General features: G+C 42.4%; 1 protein-coding gene across 2 annotated transcripts; it reads left to right on the top strand.

Moving 5' to 3' along the window:
- The first annotated feature begins 3,766 nt into the window (after nucleotides 1–3,766).
- Nucleotides 3,767–20,649, top strand: s1pr2 (sphingosine-1-phosphate receptor 2). 2 transcript variants are annotated; one of them, XM_083930639.1, is made up of 3 exons: nucleotides 3,767–3,935; nucleotides 4,031–4,248; nucleotides 17,491–20,649. In XM_083930639.1, exon 3 carries the CDS (start codon nucleotides 17,620–17,622, stop codon nucleotides 18,733–18,735), a length of 1,116 nt encoding a protein of 371 aa, XP_083786765.1. In that variant the 5' UTR covers nucleotides 3,767–3,935; nucleotides 4,031–4,248; nucleotides 17,491–17,619; the 3' UTR covers nucleotides 18,736–20,649. The 2 variants fall into 2 exon arrangements, with proteins under 2 accessions (XP_083786765.1, XP_083786766.1); XM_083930640.1 differs by lacking the exons at nucleotides 3,767–3,935; nucleotides 4,031–4,248 and adding an exon at nucleotides 16,959–17,108.
- Nucleotides 20,650–21,099: the final 450 nt, after the last annotated feature.

The following is a 21,099-nucleotide window of genomic DNA, read 5'->3' as shown; positions in this document are numbered from 1 at the left end:
TCCTGACTGACTCAAACAACTTTGATGCACATGACCTGAAGAACATTCGCTAACAGCACTAAAAATAAACATCTAACTTGGGTCAGAGCATCTGTGCGGAAAAGAGGAAGGTTTCCACAGAGACTTGATGTCTGAAAGGCTTTTTTTTTTGGAAGAGGAAGTTATCTTTCCCTTATGATTCGCTTTCTACGTGTAGTTTCTGTTCCAAATCAAACATTTTGTTATCATCAGATGTGTTTTGTCTGGATTGATTAGTGCTATAAGAGAAATAACAATGGCTCATTACATTAAATAAATGAGGTGCAAGCAGTGGTGTTTTGGAGTCCATAGTTGTTGCCCTTATTTCATACAGTGCATATTGTTAGCTACATCTGTGGTACAGCTTTATGTGCTATAGAAATGTGGCTAAACAAGGGATGGAAAGTCCCCCATCTCACACAACACAGAGCCTGAGAACAGTTCGAGTTTACTGTAAATGACATCCCCAGTGTAATCCTGTCTAAAAGTGGCAACATACAATATTTAGCTGCTCTTCTAAGACAACTTTGCCTTTTTTGGGTCTTGAGATCTTTGAAATCAGGTCATAGATGAAGGTATAGAGAGATGAGTAATAAAAAATAAGACTGTCTTCTCTTTGTACGGCTGATCTACATTCTGTTACTGCACTCATCTCCATCTCTGACTTAAAACCTGCTTACTGTCCCTCTTTTGGTAAGTTCAAACCTAGGTCAGGTAACCACAGCGTGTCTGAATGTTTCTTTTAAATGAAGGAGATTTGTAGTCTGCCTATTGTAAACGTAACAATAATGTATTCAAGGGGAAAGCCAGACATTGTGGAAAATTTGCTTCTTCTCTTTTTTGCAAAGAATTGGATAAAAACATGCAGCTGTCATGTTTGTATAAATGTAGCAGTCGGTTACCTTAGCTTTGCACAAAGACTGGAAACAGGGGGAAACAGCTAGCCTAAGGGCATTTACACATCAGGGGCGTGACGAATAAACGACATGAAAATGCAAAATGCTCACCTGCAAATATTCATAGGGGTTATGTGTTCGGCCTGTCAGATCAGCTCAACAGTTACGCAGTCTAGGGCTTTCATTGTGAAAGAACAGAAGGAGTGGATCTTGTATGCGCTTCCTCTGGTAAGATTGAAAGATGTAAAGTTTGCCTTTTTGAATTGACCTTTGCATTTCCATGTTCTTGTTTATTAATCCTCATGCCCTTATTTTTTGGTGTGAAATCTTAGGAAATCAACCTTGTTTAAAAAAAATTGCTTTATCACTGTGTAATATTCGTGTTCTGTGTAAAAGTACTTATGACACAAAAAATATTGACATGAAAATTAATCACATGAAAAAAATCTGCTCACCAGAAACTCTAAAGCTCGTTAACTAACATGTTATATCCATAGACTGTAAAATATATATATATATATATATATATATATATATATATATATATATATATATATATATATATGTAGAGAGAAGCAGCCTATTTATACGCCCTCCCATGAGACCACGTAGAGAGAAGAGCTCAATGTGGGAGGCTACATTTATAATTATTGCTTTAAAATTGCTCCTTGTTATTGTGACAAACTTCTAAAATGTAATTTAAGATCTGGCAGAAAGATCCAATGCAAATCACTAAATACATAACACAACCCAACTTTCTTACTGAATAATTCCTGTGACAAACACAGCAGTGGCTCGTGAAACAATACTGTCCTGGAAGAGTTTTTTTTTAGGTGTGTTTTGGGGCGCACATCCACCAGCACACAAAGTAATCTTCCTCTGGTGGAGGGGGTGCAGGGGGGAGCGGGTACAGGAGGTTGCTAATAACAGCTGCCAGATGTGCAGAGTCCCGGGAGCCCATGCACATTCTCACAGACAATGGAATGCTTGTGAGGAGCCCCAACAGGAAGTGAGGTCAGGGCTCTTGACCCCTCCCCTAAAAGCTTTAGTGAGAGACACAGCAGTGGGGCAGCTTTTAAATCGGTCCCATCATAAACCTACTGACAGTGAGAGTCCATAAAGCCTTTTCTGCTACACATCACTGCTCATTCAACCTGCTTCCACCTCAGCTGAGATATACAGAAAGTGAACAACAAAAGCTTTGAAGGTGCTGCGTTGAAGCTGTCTCCATCTGCAGCAGAATTGTTGTAAATGTGATTTCTTGTCACAAGTTCTTCTTTTTTTGCTCTTAAAAGTGAGTAGGCCTGCTTTCCACATACCAGCTGCTGCGGGGGCGGCAGGGATGAGTGCGGTGAGAGTGGATTGCGCAATCTTGATCTTTTCTCCCTCAGTATACCATCAGCAGACACGACATGAGTCAAAGTTGTTGAAACTGTTTTGGTGGATACCAGACCAAGACTCATTTGCTGGTGCATTTCCGTTGGGCATGTTTCATTCACCCCTGTAGGTAGACTGAATGATGAGGTGCTTTCCCTGTGTAATCTCTTACTGTATGTCATTCAGGTACTGCCATGCATGAGTCTGAAGAAGTACCACCTGTTTCCTGTTCTTTGAACTGTCATTTTAAGAAGAAACTATCTTAAAGTTAAGGTCTGAATCATCAGTGTTTTTTCTCAACCAGGTTCTTTCATTTTCCATTTCCATCTGCTTCGTATCTCTTTAACAGAAACTGAAGAAATCTTAGAATAGAATAGAATAGAATAGAATAGCCTTTATTGTCATTGCATTTGCATACAACGAAATTCGAGTGCTACTCCCCCTTGGTACATTTTTAGCAAAAATAATATATAATAAAACAATAAGCAAAGTATAATATAAGCAATAAACACACAATATAGTATAAACAATATAATAATGTGAACGGTATAAACAGGTGGGAACAGTATAAACAGATGGGAACAGTATAAACAGATGGGAACAGTATAAACAGATGGGTGGAGAACAGAACTATACTAAAATAAAATATGTATATTTAGAACTATACTAAAATAAAATATGTATATTTAGGGTGGAACGTGTTATTATTGCACAAGAGTTTTAAAGTGGCTTTATTCAGCTACAGAAGCTGGGGAGCTCCCAGATGTTTTGTAAGATAACTAATAAATCCTATAACAACATTACGCAGCTTCTTCTTCTTATCACAGACACATGACATCATAGCCACTGGGGATGACATTGGCTTTCAGCATAATGACTGTGAAGACATTATTACCTCCTCTGCGGTAGGATAGAGGCTCTTTCACTGGAGCCAGCACCTGCCCTGCTGTATGTCTAGGCGCAGCACTAATGACTAACAAGTCCTGACTTACCTTCACCTCACCCTCCTTATTACACCGACCTGAGGGATACATGTGAAAATAAAACAGCAATGACTCATATGAAACAACAAATAAAATAGTGCCACAGTAGCTGCTTATTTATGTATCATGCTCCTTTAACATTGGAGAATGTATTCATTTCATTACATAGAGCTCTAGATATGCATTTGCAGCTGGCCACTGCTCTCAAGGGAAACTGAACCAGGATGAGTTGAAAAGTGTGGGCCCTGGTTCACGCTGGGACCTGGGAGAGGAAGTGAAGAGGTGGAACATCTGGACTTCATTTGTGTGGAGAAAAGATCCAGAAATAGACCCTGAAAGTATTTTCCATATTAATTGCTGTCCACAGAATCGCTTCATATTGTAAGATTTCGATACTGAGACTCGCGCCTCTTTATGGGCATATGACGTTTCCATACACTCTCTCTCCCGAGTGTCTGTGTGTGTGTGTGTGTGTGTGTGTGTGTGTTTGTCTGTGTGCGTGCGTGGGTGTGTGTGTTTGTGTGTGAGCGCGTATTGTGCGCGCGCCTCCCTGACGCTCCACAGCCCCGTGGAGCTGTTGTTCCCAGAGAGAGCAGGAGGACAATCAGACGGGCTGTTGGATTAGAGCGACAAAAAGAGAAAGTGCTGTTTTTAGAAAAAGGTCTTTTTTGGCTTTCGTCGCTACTCTTTTTTTTAATTTATATATATATATTGTTATGTTTTAATTGTAGCGCTTTCTGGTGATCTTTTGTACAGTTCCCGCGGTGGCGCACAGACCGGCATGGATTTACTAAAGACTAGACGAGACACGCCGTCTAGTCCTCCACCAAAGTTTTGATTGTCATCGCTGCCTGAGTCTGGACCCCGGAGCAGAGGAGAGCGCTGGAAAGCGGTGAACCACATGTGAGGACGTTTGGAGACAACTATTTTTGTCGGAGCGTCTTTTCGCTGCTCTCTATTAGAACTCTCATGGGGTGAGTGAAATATAGTTAAGTCTGACAGCCAGTCTGCATGTGCTGCAGCAGCCTAACAAAAGGATCGGATGTAACTGTCGTAGCTACGGTAAAAAAAAAACTGTGCAGATTTACATGAAATGAGTTTATTTCAGTAATTCCGCGGGGGTGTTTCCCAATTACGTACATTAATAATTAATAATGAACTGAAAGTCTCTGTTGACGCACAGACACATATGACAGCAGAAGATTGCCCACATTAGGCAACACTTCTGCACGGTTAAAGCAGAATAGAGCTGCAGTCTGCACACACTCTGAATAGCGACTGTTTTTAATGAATAACGCTCGTGTTAAATATTAACACACAGTACACACTACAGCTGTCGACCATGGGGGGGGGCAATGCAGTTTGATGCATCGCATGCTGTCCTGTATAGCTGTTGTTGGAGGCTGAGATGAGTTGCATGCACACAGGGAGCGTCCTCGAAGCCTCGCCACCCCCCGAACCCCCCCACAAACACACACACACAAATACACTCACGCACACACACACACACACATTCACTCACTCATTTCCTTGGAGCCGTTGCGCAGCCTGCTGTGGCCCCCCCGCGCTCTGACCCCTCCGATGTTGTTGAGGCTTGTTCATCCGTCACTCTAAAGAAGGCATTGTATTGAAAGGATGTATTAATAAGACAAAAGCCCCCATTATCCCCATGTACCGGAGTTAATCTCATGGGACTGGAGATGTGCTCCCCAGAGGAAGGCAGCACAGAGCTTCATCAAGCCAGGTCTTAACAGACTACAGTACATTGTTGTCACAGATTTAAAATGAGCAAATACAAGAAGATAAATCACAATGACCTGCTTTTGTATTATTGAAATGGTGTAACTGTATATCGGAACATTTGCAGGACTTCAGTCTGATGCCATCTTTTGTCAGCCCTGTTACATTTCTTATCATCACTGTAAGGCCAGACTGACTAAACAGCATGTTGTTCGCTTGTGTCTGAGAGAGTAAACCCTGCAGAGAGGGATACATAGGTGTCAGCAGTCCAGCCATGAGGCATCCTGTTGCGAGAGAATCCTCAAATCACAGTGAGATAAGGTGATAAGGAAGAGGAACTCATGTTTATTGCCCAGATAAAAGCCCACATCCATCATCCTCCACCCTGTGGACGGTCTGGTTCAGTCTGAACGGTGTTGTGCTCATTAGTAGGGCTGTCTGAAACTGAAAAGGGCTTGTGGCGGATTTATCTCTAGTAGCCCCAGCCGAGGGCGAGAAACCAAGTCTCAAATGCACACGGATGCGGCAAAGCCGGTTGAATTAAGACGAGCAAACATCTTTGCTGTGATAACATCAGGAGCAGGGGGTGAAGAGGAAGCACACTCGGCGGCATTAGGAGAGGACTATCAGGTGTTGAAGACGCTGTCAGCACGTTCATTGATGCTGGTGTTGTGTGAGAGCAGCTTGGTTTGGTTGTGGGGTGGGGGTGAGGGATGCACGGCCACATACGGACTTAGGTGCTTCTCTCAGCATGCCTTGGACTGGCTGAAGACAGGGCATGATACAGCCAGCCGGCCGGCCGTCTGCCCAGTGTGACCACATGGCTCATTGCACCAGAACAAAACCTGCCACCCCACTAGGCCTGACCGCTGCCAGGCTTCTTCACACACTTCACCATCCTTGGCCTGGGCAAGAGTAACCCCAGGGTGCTGTGAGCAGCGTCAACTCATTGGCCAGACACTTCACAGAGCACACATGGTATTAGTCTTGCCAGTCTATAAAAAGGGACTTTAAAATCTTTTTTGTTTCGAGCGCAGGCAGCCTGGCTCAGTCCAGCAGCCCATGACATCATGTGTTAAGGATCTGTGTGCCGCTGACCCAACTCACTGTGCTCAGTGGTCCGGTTTTTCTCTACAAGAGGACTGCTGTAGTCAGACTCCTCTCAATGGGGACTGCAAGGGATAGCGTGAGAAATTAAGACAAATAGATGAGTGGAGTAAATAAATGGACAGATAAATAAATTCATGGTAATGCAGCGGTGGGAACTGGATTTTTGGGACCTTTTTTTTTTATCATGGAACAGGTCTCTAGGGTGTTGAAGGCGGGGACGGGTGGAGGTTGGAGGGTGGGTGGTGTCGATCCCTGAAGGATGCTCGGGTTTCAGCTCGGGCCTGAGAGCAGTCTGCTGATAGGAAGCAACGAGAAGGCTTTTCCTAAGGGACACTGACTTCTCTTTTGTTGTCTATATTTACCACTTTATTCAGCCAGATTGGAAGGGGGGCAACACCGCAAGATCAGAGGAGCGCCCTGCCAGAGGCGCCCCTTGCTTATACCTGGTTAACTGAAACCAGTCACAGGATACATAACTTAAAAAAAAAGAAAAAGAATACGAACCATGGCAGATCACAGGAGACAATGTATGTGTTTACATTGGTTTCAGGCTTTTCCCTCTGTGATGGTAATAGTCTTGTGCAGAGAGCCATCTGGGCTCTACAGGCTCAGAGTTCTCGCTGGTACTCCCCTTTAGCTGAATAACACTTTCCTTGGGTGTGGCAGTTGGAGCAAAATAAACGCCTTCTGTTCGCAGGCTGCCGAAGCGCAAGTCACAACACACAGCTGACAGCATGTAACTTTCACGACCAAGAGCTGGGAGTGTCTAAGATCAGAGAAATAAATACGTTGTCCTCCGCTTTTTTTATGCATTTTGTAAACACAATTGCAAGTAGGAGGTCACTGAATGTCACCGAAAATATTTGCTCTCTGTTAGAAGCTAAATAATTACACATGCACTTACTGCACTATCTGTCTCTCCTTTTTTTAAACAACCTTTCTCCGTTACTGTCAGTTCTGATTATCACATAAACATTTATATAAACTGATTGGTAGAGCCTAATTTCTGAAGATGTTTAACCAAATAAAAGAATCCATTAGCTTCAAAGTCTCCTGTTACATTCCTTATCCACTTGAAGGACAAACTATGAGACCCCCCATGACCAGGCAGGCGCTGATGCTTGTAGCAGCATGCCAGGATTTCCTCACACTCTCTGAGGTGGGGAGAAGTCTGTTTTTCTTCTGTCACATTTCAAGCTTGGACCAGCCCCTTGTGCCAAACTACTGCTAGTTGGAAATAATGCTGGAAATGTGTTTTTTTTTTCAGAGCTCTGACAGGCATTTTTCATTGTAGGACGTTGCTCCACAGAACAGAACATTATACATCTTTCACAGACAATGACAAGTAGATTGAAGACAAGGTTTCTGGTTACTGCTGTGGCTTTGGATGGGTTCTGCAGCACTTTGCAACCCTTCCCTAGGTTAGGCAGTGAGATTTATGAACTGCATGGGAACAACTTCATACTGTCCACTTCAAGAGGCAGGCTTAATCAATGTGGTCATGTTGTGGTTTCCTTGTTTCTGGTAATTCTTAGCGCTCACTCTAGAGAGATCTTGGAGCAGGTACACATGAAGATGCTGTGGTTTTGGAAATCTCCTCCTTCTCCTCTTCTTTCTTCTTCTCCCTTGGAAGCCTTTGTTATCCAGTCAGCTTTTGTTTGTGCAGCTGGAAAACTCGACGGGATTACTTGAACACCCCACCTCCCCAGATCCAGAATAAGCTGGATACGTTTTCTTTGGATTTTAAATTGCCCCACGCAGCCAGGGAGAGCCTGCTGAAGCCATTTATTTTGTTTGGAAAGTTAACTTGATCGCCTCCCAAAGAGCTCTTTCACATTTTCGAATGGCTTTTTAAAAAAAAAGGCAAAAAAGTCATCTGTGACAACCTGATTTGTTAGAAACAGCTATTAGGATTGTTTATCCTGTGAGGGCCTCAGCGTCAGTCTATCCAAGCTGAAAGACAAGATGGAGTTAACCTCCAGCCAAACACAAGCCGGGTCATGACAAAGGCCAGACTGCTCCATTGCAACGGACAGATTGAGTGGAAGTGGAATCTGTTTACTTAAAACTAATGTGACAACTGCTCAAACATGTCCAGTTCAGATGAGCCTTGCAGGTCAAAGTCAAGTAGCTGTTGTCTCGTACACTCTGTCAAAAGCTATACCCCAGCGAAACTCACTTTCAGACCTGCTTGTTATTTTTTGCGAAATATCCCATGGCAATCCACTCTACCCAAACCTTGCATAAGGCTCGTAAACCTCCATAAAAAGCCAAGTTATTTACAGTGGAGGCCTTTTCTTTTAAAATGCTTTACTCGTGTAATGTGCCAGGAAGTAAAACAGACATAGTATCCCTCCAAAACTCTGCAAGGTTAAATACCCTCAGGTCTCTTTCCACGCACAGTCACTGGTCTTCAAATGCAGGTAGTATTGGCCCTGCACATATATATTTTTTAACAGTTTAAGATTCAATGTCCTCATCCCAGAGAGGCCAATTTATGTTGATCTTTTCAAGAAATAAATCTGCAGTTTGAAGCAAGACATTCTTAAACTGTATAAAATACTGAGGAACAACTGTAGACTGTGTGGACACAACACTGTTCTCTCTCCAGGCAACCATGTTTTTCTCTAACAACAGAGCTGTGTTTAATGGATGTATGTTTGCCAGAAGAGTCAGGAGTTGTTTCCCTATGCTCGACCCTGAGGAGAGCTGGAAGACCTCCATCAATTTATCATCTTATCAGTGGGCACTAGGCAGAAGCAATCAGACTGGCTTTGTGCCCTAGTGTGTGTCAGCCAGTGTAGATTATATCATTTTCCATTGTGCAGTGCTTTGCTTTGTAGCCAGCACCTTCTCTCCTCTTTTGTGGAATGCCTTCTTGTAACTGTCTGTGATGATGCTCGCTGCAACATCAGTGGCACCAACATGGGTGGCACAGTCACAGCAAATCTTACGCATTAACAACATACAGTACATAATTGCATGGATATACTATGTTGTCATGTCTCGTGTTCCTTGGCACGCCATGCAACTAATAATCACCAGCTCTCTCACAGCAACCTTGCAGTTTCCCAACGAAGCAACGGAACATGAGAAGGGGTGGAGTTCAAGGTCTAGCAACAGAGTAGAATAGGAGCAGAGAGCCAGGACAAAAGAGACCTAAAACAGGGTTCAAAGCCATTCATTAGGGGATACCTCATTGTAAAGACAAGGACATGGGAAGGTGTAAGAGGGGTAGAGTGGCTGAAACTTGAATCAAGCACGCCTCAGCATTCAGACATGAGGTTTCTAATGCAGGCCAGCAAAACCTCTATCAAATCTCTCACTGCGACACTTCAGTCAGACAACACGTGTCCTGCATTTGTATTAAGGACGCCTTGTGGTTAACACTATTTTACCTATGCACAAACCAGATAAAACAGCCGAGCATTTTACATGTGTGGTTTGCTGCTGTTCCGTGTAAAGCTTGAATTCTGAGAATAGCTTATTACTTTTTCACACTGAGCAAATCGAAGGACAGTTTGCAAATGCATGCTGCAGAAATACATATATTTGTCTTCAAGGGTTAATAACGGTACAGTAAGTATATTAATGGTGCTATTTTTTAAGTTATTATCAGTAAAACTATATGAAACATCACATGCATTATTGCACTGACGAGGAGCTGGGACACAGTTCTGAGAAGTAGTTTCTTGGTGCAGAGCTCCATACTGATTGCACACTATGTGCTGTAATGAAGTCTTTAATAGGGGACTATAAGAACATGTCTGCCCCAGATGTGTGCTAAATAAATCCTTCTTGATGTGCGTTTAATCACCTCTTTGTGGCCTTGTCTTTTGATCTCTGCGGTGAAGTTTAAAATACACGAGAGGAGGAGGGGATGTCGGAGTGAGGACGGTGCGGCATGAAAGGGAAATATGCAAAATTAAATGATATAAAAACATGAATAATTTGGAAGACAGTGACTTAAGTTGACAGGAATGGTCCAAGGGTGAAGGTATTACAGTAATTGCCTCTCAGGCGCTACCCTTGGAGAGCCCCCACACCCCAATTGTGCAGACGGGGTTGGGTGGGGGGTGGGTTATGTTGGTTATGGCTCCTGAGGCTGGATGATGCCCTTTTTTACACAGCTCTTTGTCTCCGGCTCCTCTCACTGTCACTCTAAGAGCCACAGCACATGAACAGCTGCCATAAATAAAGTGTTGCAAAGTTACAAGAGATGAACTGACCGAGGAGAGGAACAGAAAACAAGACATATCACTTTGAAAGAGGAAAAAACAACACTTTCTGTTCCTGGCTGAACTGTGTTGACAGACTGGACCCCTCAAAGGCTGAACCCAAACTGTCAAAACTGCTTGACAAGCGAAAGGGTAATCCTACGTATTGAGGACACCCGCTCCCCTAATATCTAGAAGCTTATACGTGGTTTTAATGAGATGTGTTAGCATAATAATGGACAAAGAGAGAAGAAGGTTTGCTTTTGGAGCTTAAATTAAACCTCAGAGTGAAAAAAAAACCAGAGGAAAATGAATCTGTCATTAAAAAGAAACAATTTCATTTTTTTAGTCTACCATCAAATGCCATGATGCAGGCATCGTGACACTGGTGAAATCTTTTAATACTTCTCTTTTTTTTTTATTCCAAAAAAAGGATGTGATTTGTGTCCGTCTGTGATATGGTTTAGTTAGTCATTTCCGTGCCAAGTTTTTTTCTCTGTTAAATGTGTTGTTCCCTCAGTTGAGTTCCTCTCCAAGCTAGATACTGTGAGATATAGCTGCCCCCATCTCACATCTCTCAGTCTGTTCTTCCTCTAGACTATGCAAGTCACGGCGCAACACTAAAACATGCTCTCTACTTTCATTTTTGTAATTCCCCTTAAATGAAAAGTTGCCTGGGGATTTCATGAGCCGTTGGTGTTTCAAAACAGCAGATCCTGCTGACTTATTTGCCAGTATTTCACTCCTCCATCCTCGGCCCACGCTTTTGTCCCTTGAGTACAAGGTTACAGTGTCTGAAATCATGAAAGAATGTGTCAGACTCTCTTCTGGTTTTTACTACCTTGATTTTCGTCATTTTGGAAATATCAGTAAACATATCTAAATATATTGTCAGGTATTTGAGAAAGAACAAAAGTGAGTGCATGCTTAGCTCTCTGAGCTTCATTAATGACTGTTAATTGCTAAAGAAAAGTTTCAAGATTCTTTATTGTCATTTCAACGTCATACCAGACAGGTACATAGTTGGAACAAAATTACGTTGCATTTGGCACAGGATGCTAAAAACAGACAAAAAAAAAAGAAATGTTTATATAAATCTATATGTACATTTGTGAACAAGGTAAAGGTGATAAATAAATAAAATACTTTGATTTGAAAAGAGTAGAAAGTATGAGGGAGTAGATGTGGCATACATTGGTAGCAAAGGGGCATTTCTACTTTTTGTACCACAGCAGGAAGTTGAGGTTGCTGATGCTTGCTACCTGGTTTGAACCTTCATGTTCTCTTCATGTCAGCTGTGTATCTTCACTTCACTGTTTTGGGCATCAGTTTTATCAGTGAACTTGTCGGCAGCGTGGCATATAACAGATAACAGCGACGGCTTAAGATAAGATCAGACAGTCATGACTGAGGATGTAAGAACTATTCTAGGTTTATTACTTTAAAGAGTCACTGTGATGTTCAAGCCTGTGCTGTGACCAGGGTTGTTTCAAGGACCACTTATGTCACAGCAGCAACATTAGCCCTCTCATCCAAGTTACAGTGATACTGGAAACATTAATGCTTTTTCCTGGAAATTGACTGTGGACAATCAATAATGTTGCTGTGCCGCGGGGCTCTGATGTGATGGATAGAGCAGCAGAGAGACGCAGCAGCCACCTGCCAGCACACACAGTCCATCCCTGTGTATTCTGTGGTTGCTCAGTGTGGCTGCATGGAGCTGCTTGATGCAAAAAAAAAAAGGCCTGCCATAACGGGCCCATGTGTGCAGTGGCTCGTGACAGCTTAGAGGAGCACTAGGCTCAGTGAGCTTGCAGTGTGAAGACAAAGTCATCGCTGATAAAGTTTAAGAAATACAAGACCTTTTGGTTTATTCATTTCCTTAGCAGCTCATGTGGTAGAAGTGGTGAAACTTTGTGGTAGTAATAGTTAGTTATGTTTTCTCCCGTTTGTCTGGCATGTCAACACTTGACTGGGGAAACGCTTTGAGGATATTGCTGCGCTGTGCATGTGGAATTTTCCTCCGTAGAGCCACAACTCTTCTGATGTATGAAGTTACATTAACACCTTTTGGTTTATATGAAATACTCAAAAAGACACCTTTGGGTTTTTCAGATTATATCCTGATCGAGTGATTTTAGCTGTGTAGCTAACAATCTCGCCTGTACCTCACACTTAGGCCAAAAATTATACTCTGTGTGACATGTCAACATCAGAGGTTGTACCTGTGGGCTCTGTGCGGACATCCGCATACGGCCAATTTGTTGTGATCGCGCAGACTTGGCATAGTGCTCTACTGCACATGTGTGGAACACCCTCCAATTGTCCTTCAAGCAGATAGTTTAAGCAGAACTCCTACGCATCAGTGGTGTTCGCAGTTGTCCGTATATTCATCTGTTTGGGAGTATATTGAGCATTGAGTTTGTCAATAGTATTGATCTATTTTTTAGATTCCACGTGTTTAAAATGTAAGGATCTCAATAATATCAGAAATACAAATGTGTTGATATGTGTTCAGTGACTTTTTCTGTACCAGCACTGTGTGCACAGGATTTTTCATTTTTTGGTTTTTATTTTGTGGGCCTAGGACTTTTCTTTCTTGTTACCATGGTATTGAAAGAGGTACTGAAAATATTTTTTTATACTAGTATTTCATCAAAGTAAAAAAAATACTGGTATCGTGACAACCTTACCTCACACACAGCAGCTATTGCGCTGTACCTGTATTTCGTCCTCATGTCAGTGCTGGCAGTTACTGATAGTGGTCCCCCCAGATTGTCGTTTGGACTATAGGTCAGTTAGATGATGCTGGGCACAATGAGCAGAGGGGAAAATAATGGTGTTATAGCAAAGTACTCTCAGAGATAAATTATACACAGATACCAGCATTAATGGCTGTGAAACTGAGCAGGAAAGAACAAATCACGGCAGCAGATTCTTTCTCGGTCCATGATGGATTACCTTATGGCTGAGATTAAGGTATTCCAGAAGGAAAAGCCTGGTGTCTCGTAGAGGATGCAGGAAGTCATTAAATCTCCTTAAAATGGAAATTGTACATGATTAATTTTTTCACATTTTAGTCCAAACAAAGGCGATCTTTGTTTTATGGTCTCATGCTGCTGCCTTTGAGCAGATTTTGTGCTGTGAAAAAAAACAGGCTGGATTGGTGCTATGTTGCCACTACAGCGGCTTGTGAGCAGGGAGTGTGAAGGGCAGATGGAGGGTGTTTCAGACAACAACAGCTCAAGAGTGAAACAAACGCAGAGTGATTCTTTTAGGTAAACAAGCAGTAAACACATTTCTGTGCAAACAAGGTAATCTGCAAATGTAAACTGTCCAAACACAAGGCTGGTCACCACTCCCATCTGGACCAAAATGTCTGTGTGAGATTGTACATATGAGTGAAAGTGGGTGTTCACAGAAATGTGACATGCATGCTGTGTCAATGGTTTGGAGCCTCTGTTTTTGTTTTAAGTGCTTTCCCCCAGAGAAAGTACAGCCAGGTTTAAGTAGAGTGTAACAGGTAGCAGGTGGTGTCATGGGGTGGCGTTGCCTTGGTTTTTGGTGAGCAGACGCTCTGCTAATTGGGGCTTATCAGGTGTTTCTGGGAAAAACACCTGAGGCTTTTGTGCAGCCGTCAGTTCCATGATGGAGAGGGGAACTCTGTCTCTTGTTAGGATTAGGAGTAAACAAGAGTCAGCTTTCAACAGCCCCCTTTCTAATCACTTTTTGGAAGTTAGAAAATCTATGCAGCATTTCGCAAAACAAAACTAAACAGGTACAGTTTAGAGGATTTTATGCTCACATAAATTTTCTGATAGGATATCCTGCCTTAGGTGTCTGTCTCTTGTTTGACTTCCTGTGCCTTTTGCGTCTACTGTCCACAGTTGTTTCTTTCATCACCTTTTCTCACCGTGTCTGAGCTTCACTGTTTAGTCCAGACAGGATATTATGCTGTTTATCTTTCTGTACACCTTCACCTACATTGCAATACGTTGACAGTTGTTTACGAAACAAAGAGAACTCAAAACGTTCCATCATCTTTGTTCTCATAAGAAAACATCTACAATTAAAAAGGATTTTAAATACATGTATTTCCAAGCATTACATAACTTCAGTGTATTTACATTATGTTTAAGTCATAACAGAAGAACTTGAGGACATTTTATTACAACTTCATTTGTATTTAAGAACTTGAATGATGCCGAAAAAGAAAAAACCTTTGAATACTGTACTAGCAATAATAATAGTTTACTTGTAACCTAAATGTAGATACATTTAAGTTACAGTGAAACATATATTTAATGCATAAGGGCTTTAAGTGTATTCAGTTGAAAATACTGGAAGTGAAGTAAAACTACATCTGATGCACAAGTAATATTTTGGCATATATTTTAGAACAGTGTTGAAGCAGTTTTTAATATTAATATTACTTTTACTACTTAAAAATATACTTCAGTATTGTTTTTGTGGGGTTTGTGTTGCTGTTGCTATCCCATTTGGTTAGTCAAGAAAGGAGTCATTTGTCAAAATAGCGTGGCATTTTTGACAGTGTGTCTATTGTGGTGTAGTGTGACAGTGATGTCTGGGTCGAACGTGGGGCATAACTTTGAGGACAGGTGGGTCCGGAAGGAGGTGTTACATAGCAGGAAGTCTGCACTCCCGTAGACCAATCACCGTGTAAAACATCTGAATGGCACACGGCAGGTAGTGGGGCAGGGCGGGGCTGTGACGAGACGGTGCTGTTAGGCAAACCAGCCCATCAGGTTTCACACAAATAGTGAAATCCTTCTGATGACAGACGCCAAGGACGGCAGGTGACAGGGTGACCTCGGGCTGTCTGTGCAACACATATGAGACCTGTCCACAGCAAAACGGGCAGAGCGGTGACAAAAACCTAGATGAATCACAAAAAGTGTGTTTTTCTCTTAGCAGACTGGAGACTGTGGCGATACTGATCTGGTCTGTATCAGCAGACTTTTCCATTAATAAAACCATTACAGGCTGCGATAATGTAACTTAATGTAATTTCAGTGGTGCAGCTGGCACATGTGCTCAGCCTCAAGCCTCCTATTTGTGTCTATTAATGGAGCTGAAAAGGATGGGGAGGGGGAGACAAGCAGCCCTGATACGGCAGTTCTGATAAGGGAGTGCTCGATTGTAAATACACTTCTGCTATTATACAGTTGCAGCAGCCAAATGGAAGTGAGCTGTCTAATAATTAAGGCTGAAGGGCAATGCTATCCGCGCTGAAGGAGACTATTGTTCTTTGTTCCTGCTAGAGGAAACAGTGTGCTGGTTATTGCTGGCAACCATCAGCAGCAGTGTGTCGAACCTGCAGGGGAATGCTTTGTCACAATTTGTCACAATTAGCCGTGTATGTGTGTGAGGAAAGATTTCTGCACACATGAAGGGTAAAAGTCTTGTGCGGTGTGACATGGCATGACATGGATGAGTTTGTGTGTGGACGTCACAGTGATGTCTCAGATTCCAGCCTTTGTGTCCAGATGCCGTTCCGCATGCACGCTCTCTTTCTGGCTTTGTCTCGTTCCCTCTCCATCTTTCAGTCTCTCTGGTTTGGAGTCAAAGCCCAGCAGAACGGTGTAAAGGTTCAGCACCAGTTTCCACTAAAGCTTTCCAATTAAGAGCTGCAGAAGACAAGAAGTGGAAGCATCAGTGTTGGATTACCTCTGGAGCTGGCCTGCACAGGGATCATGTTGCTTACCGACAGGTTTAAAGACACTAGCTCCACCTCTAATTAGATTTCCAGAGCCTTCGACTTTTCTTTGTTTTCAGCCCTGGAGCTGCAGTCCATTTTATATTGTTTTGGTTTGTTTATATGAAAAAGAGCTCTTACAGTAATGTGAAGCCACAAGGTTTTTGTTCATTTGTTTGGGTGTGTCGTGCTAATATACTTAATTAGGTCATGGGTTTCCCACATTGGTTTCAGCTTGTGTATGTGTTATATACTATAACAACATATGCCCATAAAGCCCCATAAGACATAATGTCATTCATTGTTGGAGTGGTACTTGGTGAGCTTGGTGTACTAGGGGGTGTACTCTCCTATGTATTCCAATAGGTTTTTGGCTGATAGGTGGGTATACCGTAAACTGCTAGAAAAAGAGGTGGGTCTACTATGTATACCAGCGTATACCCTCCTCAACACCACTGATGTTGTCATTGTGTGTGTATGTAATTCTCTCTTAAAATTGTGATATGTCATATGTAAATAGTGTATTATTTGTTTTTGATGCGTCACCATCAACGCTTTTTCTCAGGGAAACTCCCACCTTTTTCCTCTTGGGCATCTATTTGATTTGCTTGTGCGAACTGGTTGTAAGGGGCGGGTCGGGATGAAAAGGTCTAGCTGATCCACACGCTATGCTGAAGTTTCAAGAGGTAGCTCACTGGAGTGGAATGGTTTGCTCCCCACAACAATGCCATGTGTTGACAGCGGAGTGCTCGGACAGGGTTCGTGGAATGTCCCCTTCAGACTGCGAGCCCTTTGTCTGAGCACCAGCACTCACACAGTATTTATTCTTCTACCTGAAGACGATCTCTGCACAGGTTCACGAGCGGAAAAAAAGGGAAGATCTTTACTCCTCAGAGTGAATTTAACTTTCCCCACAGAGTCATTTTTTATGATAACATACATCTCCCTTGTGAACCACTGGATTATTACTTTCCATTCCTTTTAGACCGCAACAAGCTGCAACTATTGGCTGCGTGGGTGTTCAGTTTGGGATGTAACAAATGGGCTCAGTGTGAGTGCAGTGTGTTCACTATGTGGCCATTAATTTATGCCATGTGGTTGTTGGTGTTTACTTTAAATATACATTTTTAAATAAATCTTCATTTTGAATCTGTTTATCTGTTTGATCACCTCAGGGTCATTTGATAATAAGCTGTGTTCATTTTGAAGCTGCTGCTCCTCCACTCTTTGACTTGAAATGTTTAGTTTCCATGGTGCAGACTAGGGAACAAGTTGTTGCCTGGCTACTTTGTTTTGCTAGAGGACTTTCACTTTGGCAAGTGCATTGCTTTGCTAAAAATGTATGTTTGCTTTGTCACAGTTTATTTCATTCGTGCATATGAATTTCCCTTGTCAGTAACCCAGGTCTTCTCTTCCTCTCTGTGTGTCTGCAGGTGACCCAAACAGAGCTCCTTAGACGTGACTGTGGGACAGGCGGTCTCCCTCGCAGCCTGGGCCCTCATCCTGTCCTTTCGTTCGCAATGATTATCGGCTTAGACGCTCTGCACAACTCCACTGTGTGAATGAATCTTTGCCGTAAAGCCGCTGTGCTCTGCCACCCTGTCACCATGAAGAGCAAGTATTCCCAATACTACAACCATAGTCTGATCCACTCTTACTATGCCTTTGCTAAGAACATGACCACCCAGGAGCTAGCTAAACGTAGCGACAATAAATCGCAGCTCACTTCCCTCAACATTGTCATCGTGGTCCTCTGCACCATCATCATCCTGGAGAATCTGCTGGTCCTCATTGCAGTCTGCCGCAACAAGAAGTTCCACTCGGCCATGTTTTTCTTCATTGGCAACCTGGCGTTCTCTGACCTGCTGGCAGGCTCGGCCTACATAGCCAACATTTTCCTATCAGGGTCAAGGACCTTTCAACTGATGCCTGTGCAGTGGTTCATCCGGGAGGGCACGGCATTTATCGCTCTGGCAGCTTCCGTCTTCAGCTTGCTTGCAATAGCTACAGAGCGCTATATTGCTATCACCAAGGTCAAGGTGTACGGCTCCACCAAAACGTGCCGCATGTTCCTCCTGATAGGAGCTTGTTGGGTCACCTCCATCCTGCTGGGAGGACTTCCCATCATCGGCTGGAACTGCATCAACGACCTCCCTGAATGCTCGGCTGTATTGCCACTCTACTCAAAGAAATACATTCTTTTTGTTGTTAGCATTTTCAGCCTCATACTACTCTCTATTGTCATCCTGTATGTGAGAATATATTTGATTGTACGCTCCAGCCACCAGGAAGCGACCAACTCACCGGCCTATGCTCTTTTGAAAACTGTCACTATAGTGCTGGGGGTCTTCATCATGTGCTGGCTGCCCGCTTTTACCATCCTCCTCCTAGATTCATCCTGCAGGATACAATTCTGTCCTATCCTCTCCAAAGCAGACATATTTTTTGGCTTTGCCACTCTGAACTCAGCGCTTAACCCAGTGATCTACACACTGCGCAGCAAGGACATGAGAAAGGAGTTTCTGCGTGTGTTATGCTGCTGGGGGGTGCTGCAAAGTGGGCGGCCATCTGACCGTTGTCTGGTCCCTCTAAAGAGCTCCAGCTCTCTGGAACACTGCACCAACAAACACGAACACCAAACCACACCAATCATGCAAGATTGTACCACCTGTGTTTGATATGGTGCAAACACATCAGAGTGCTTGAGCGTATGTGTGTGAATGCATGTGAGTGAGAGAAAGCATATGTGTGTGAATGAGATCAAGAAGAGATGATGTGATGGAGAGGTGTTAAAAACGAAGCGAGCACACCCTGGACTGAGATAACTAGAAGAGCTACGATGCAGACTTTTTTTTTAAAAATACAATCAAAATTGTGTGAATTCACAATCAGCATTCAATTGATTCATCCATGCAGCAGGTGTTCAAACACAATGTTTCAAGAGGGAAGGTGAGAACTTTCAGAAATGTGAAAATAGCTTTTTCATGGGTACTCTCATTAATGAATATGGAGTTGCAAACCATTTACATGTATACTGTATGCCTGTCATCTTGTTTTTGTTTTTCTTTCTAAACATGTAAACCCTATTAAAAGCCAAAAATAGAAACAAAACATGCATAGTATCATAGTTATGGTGAGTTGTTTTGGTCTTTAAAGAACTGAATCATTGCAAAGCTGGCAAAGTTGCACTTTGTTGATAACTCCAGAGATTGTTGTCCTTTGCAAAGTTTAACCACATTACTCTCCTTTACTGATATATGTATACATGAGGCCCACAGATCCATCGTTCACTCTTTACAGAGCTGGAGACAGTGCTCATCTTTACTCCGCACTGCACTCCACAGAAGCCAAATTACCACGAGTACTCCCTTAACAAAACCAGGGCTATATATTCCCTATATAACCTTGCTTAAACCATTTGATTAACTACAACAAATGTACATAATCTGCTTACATTTAATGCATGAAATTCTAACTTATTTGTAAGTGCTAATGTATGTATGATATATTCCAGCTCCAGCTTCCATCACTAACCCCCCTTCCCTCATTTGTCCTCATAATCTGTCCGTCTTGCTTTTACTGTTGTCTTTTGTATCTTAACAGTTTCCTGCGAGGAAGGCCTAATCAGAAAGCACATTTCCTGAAGTGAGTTGGCACTGATGAGTTTTACTCAATGACAGCTGTCCAGCAGCTTTGACTTATAGGAGTGATGTCCCGAGAGTATTGTAGCAACATAGCAACAATGTCCTGTCTCTGTTTGTGCCTTCCTCTTGGGGAATTAGGCTGAATGTATGTATGAAGTGTTTGGGGCAAGCGCTCCATTGTTGACAGTATTATTGATCATCATTTTGAATTTTCAAGTCATTGACAAGCAGAGAGTGGGTGGGTAGATCACTCTCACTGTGAAGTCTGAAATAGCAGAATGATCAAAAAATTGTTGTGAACATCCTGGTTTAATTTGCTAGCCACACACCTTGTGCAGCTAAAGACGTCTCATCTTTCCAAAGACTCCTCGTCTCCTCTACAAAATAGGGGAAGATCCGGTTTTAAAATACACAGGGGGTGATCTGCCCTCCTGGGAGGTCACCTTCATCCTCATTCTCTGACATCCTAACTTCCTTCAACCACAGGAAGTCCTGTTTTTCATTGTCCGGTTCCTGTTGTTCAGGGTTACACTAACCTTCTTCCTGTAGAGACACATTTAAAACTCTTGTCTCCCTCAGTGTTTTCTATATTGATTTTTATATTTAGATGACCAAGTAGAAATGGTGAAAAGCACTTTGGCAGCTTCAGTGATGTTTTCTTTCCCACAGTTTCAGACAGATAGGTGTTTTAATCTGTGTACCTGTCACTTCATTGTGTTGCTTGACTTTTATGATGTTTTATAATAAATACATGAATAACTATGTATGTTTGTATGTAAGTATGTATGTATTTTTGTACAGTATGTATGATTTGCGTTGTATGAAATGTCTTGTGTGCAATAGCCTTTTGTGTCCAGTAGCACGCTGCCTGTGTTAAATCGGTACAATCTGAAACACTAATGTAGGTACATAAACTTTTTTGTTTAATTGCATTCCTTTTTTTTAATAAAATAAATGAAATACTGAAAGAATCCATTTGTGTTTTTAAGTTGATTTCTGAGCTGTAAACAATTAAATTGCAGTTGTACATTAGCTTATCTGCAGGTCCTGAGACGTCTCCCTATTGTGCGTACTTCTGAGAAGTATTCAAAATGCAGCATTTAATCCAAACATGCTCCGACAAGGTCAGATAAACACTAGCTTCAACATGAAAGCCCAAAATTGTGCATGGAAATGCTATTTGGACATTAATCATGGCTCTCTTGACTAATAAGATTGTTAAACTGCTTAAAGGCTAAAGCAAGACAGGGCTATGATGGGAAGCTGGGAAGAGGGCAGGGAGGGTGAAAATGGGGTGTGGTAAAGAAGAATGTCTATTTGTAAGAAAGTTTGTCTGAGAGAAGCATAAAGAAAGGCCCCGGGAGAGGTTTTAAGGGGTAAGGGGGAACTTCGGGTGCG

Source organism: Echiichthys vipera (genome assembly GCF_963691815.1).
Source record: "Echiichthys vipera genome assembly, chromosome: 17".
In the NCBI taxonomy this organism is placed as follows: domain Eukaryota; kingdom Metazoa; phylum Chordata; class Actinopteri; order Perciformes; family Trachinidae; genus Echiichthys; species Echiichthys vipera.
The sequence above is the reverse complement of the archived record's forward strand: the minus strand, read 5'-3'. Positions and strand labels throughout refer to the sequence as shown.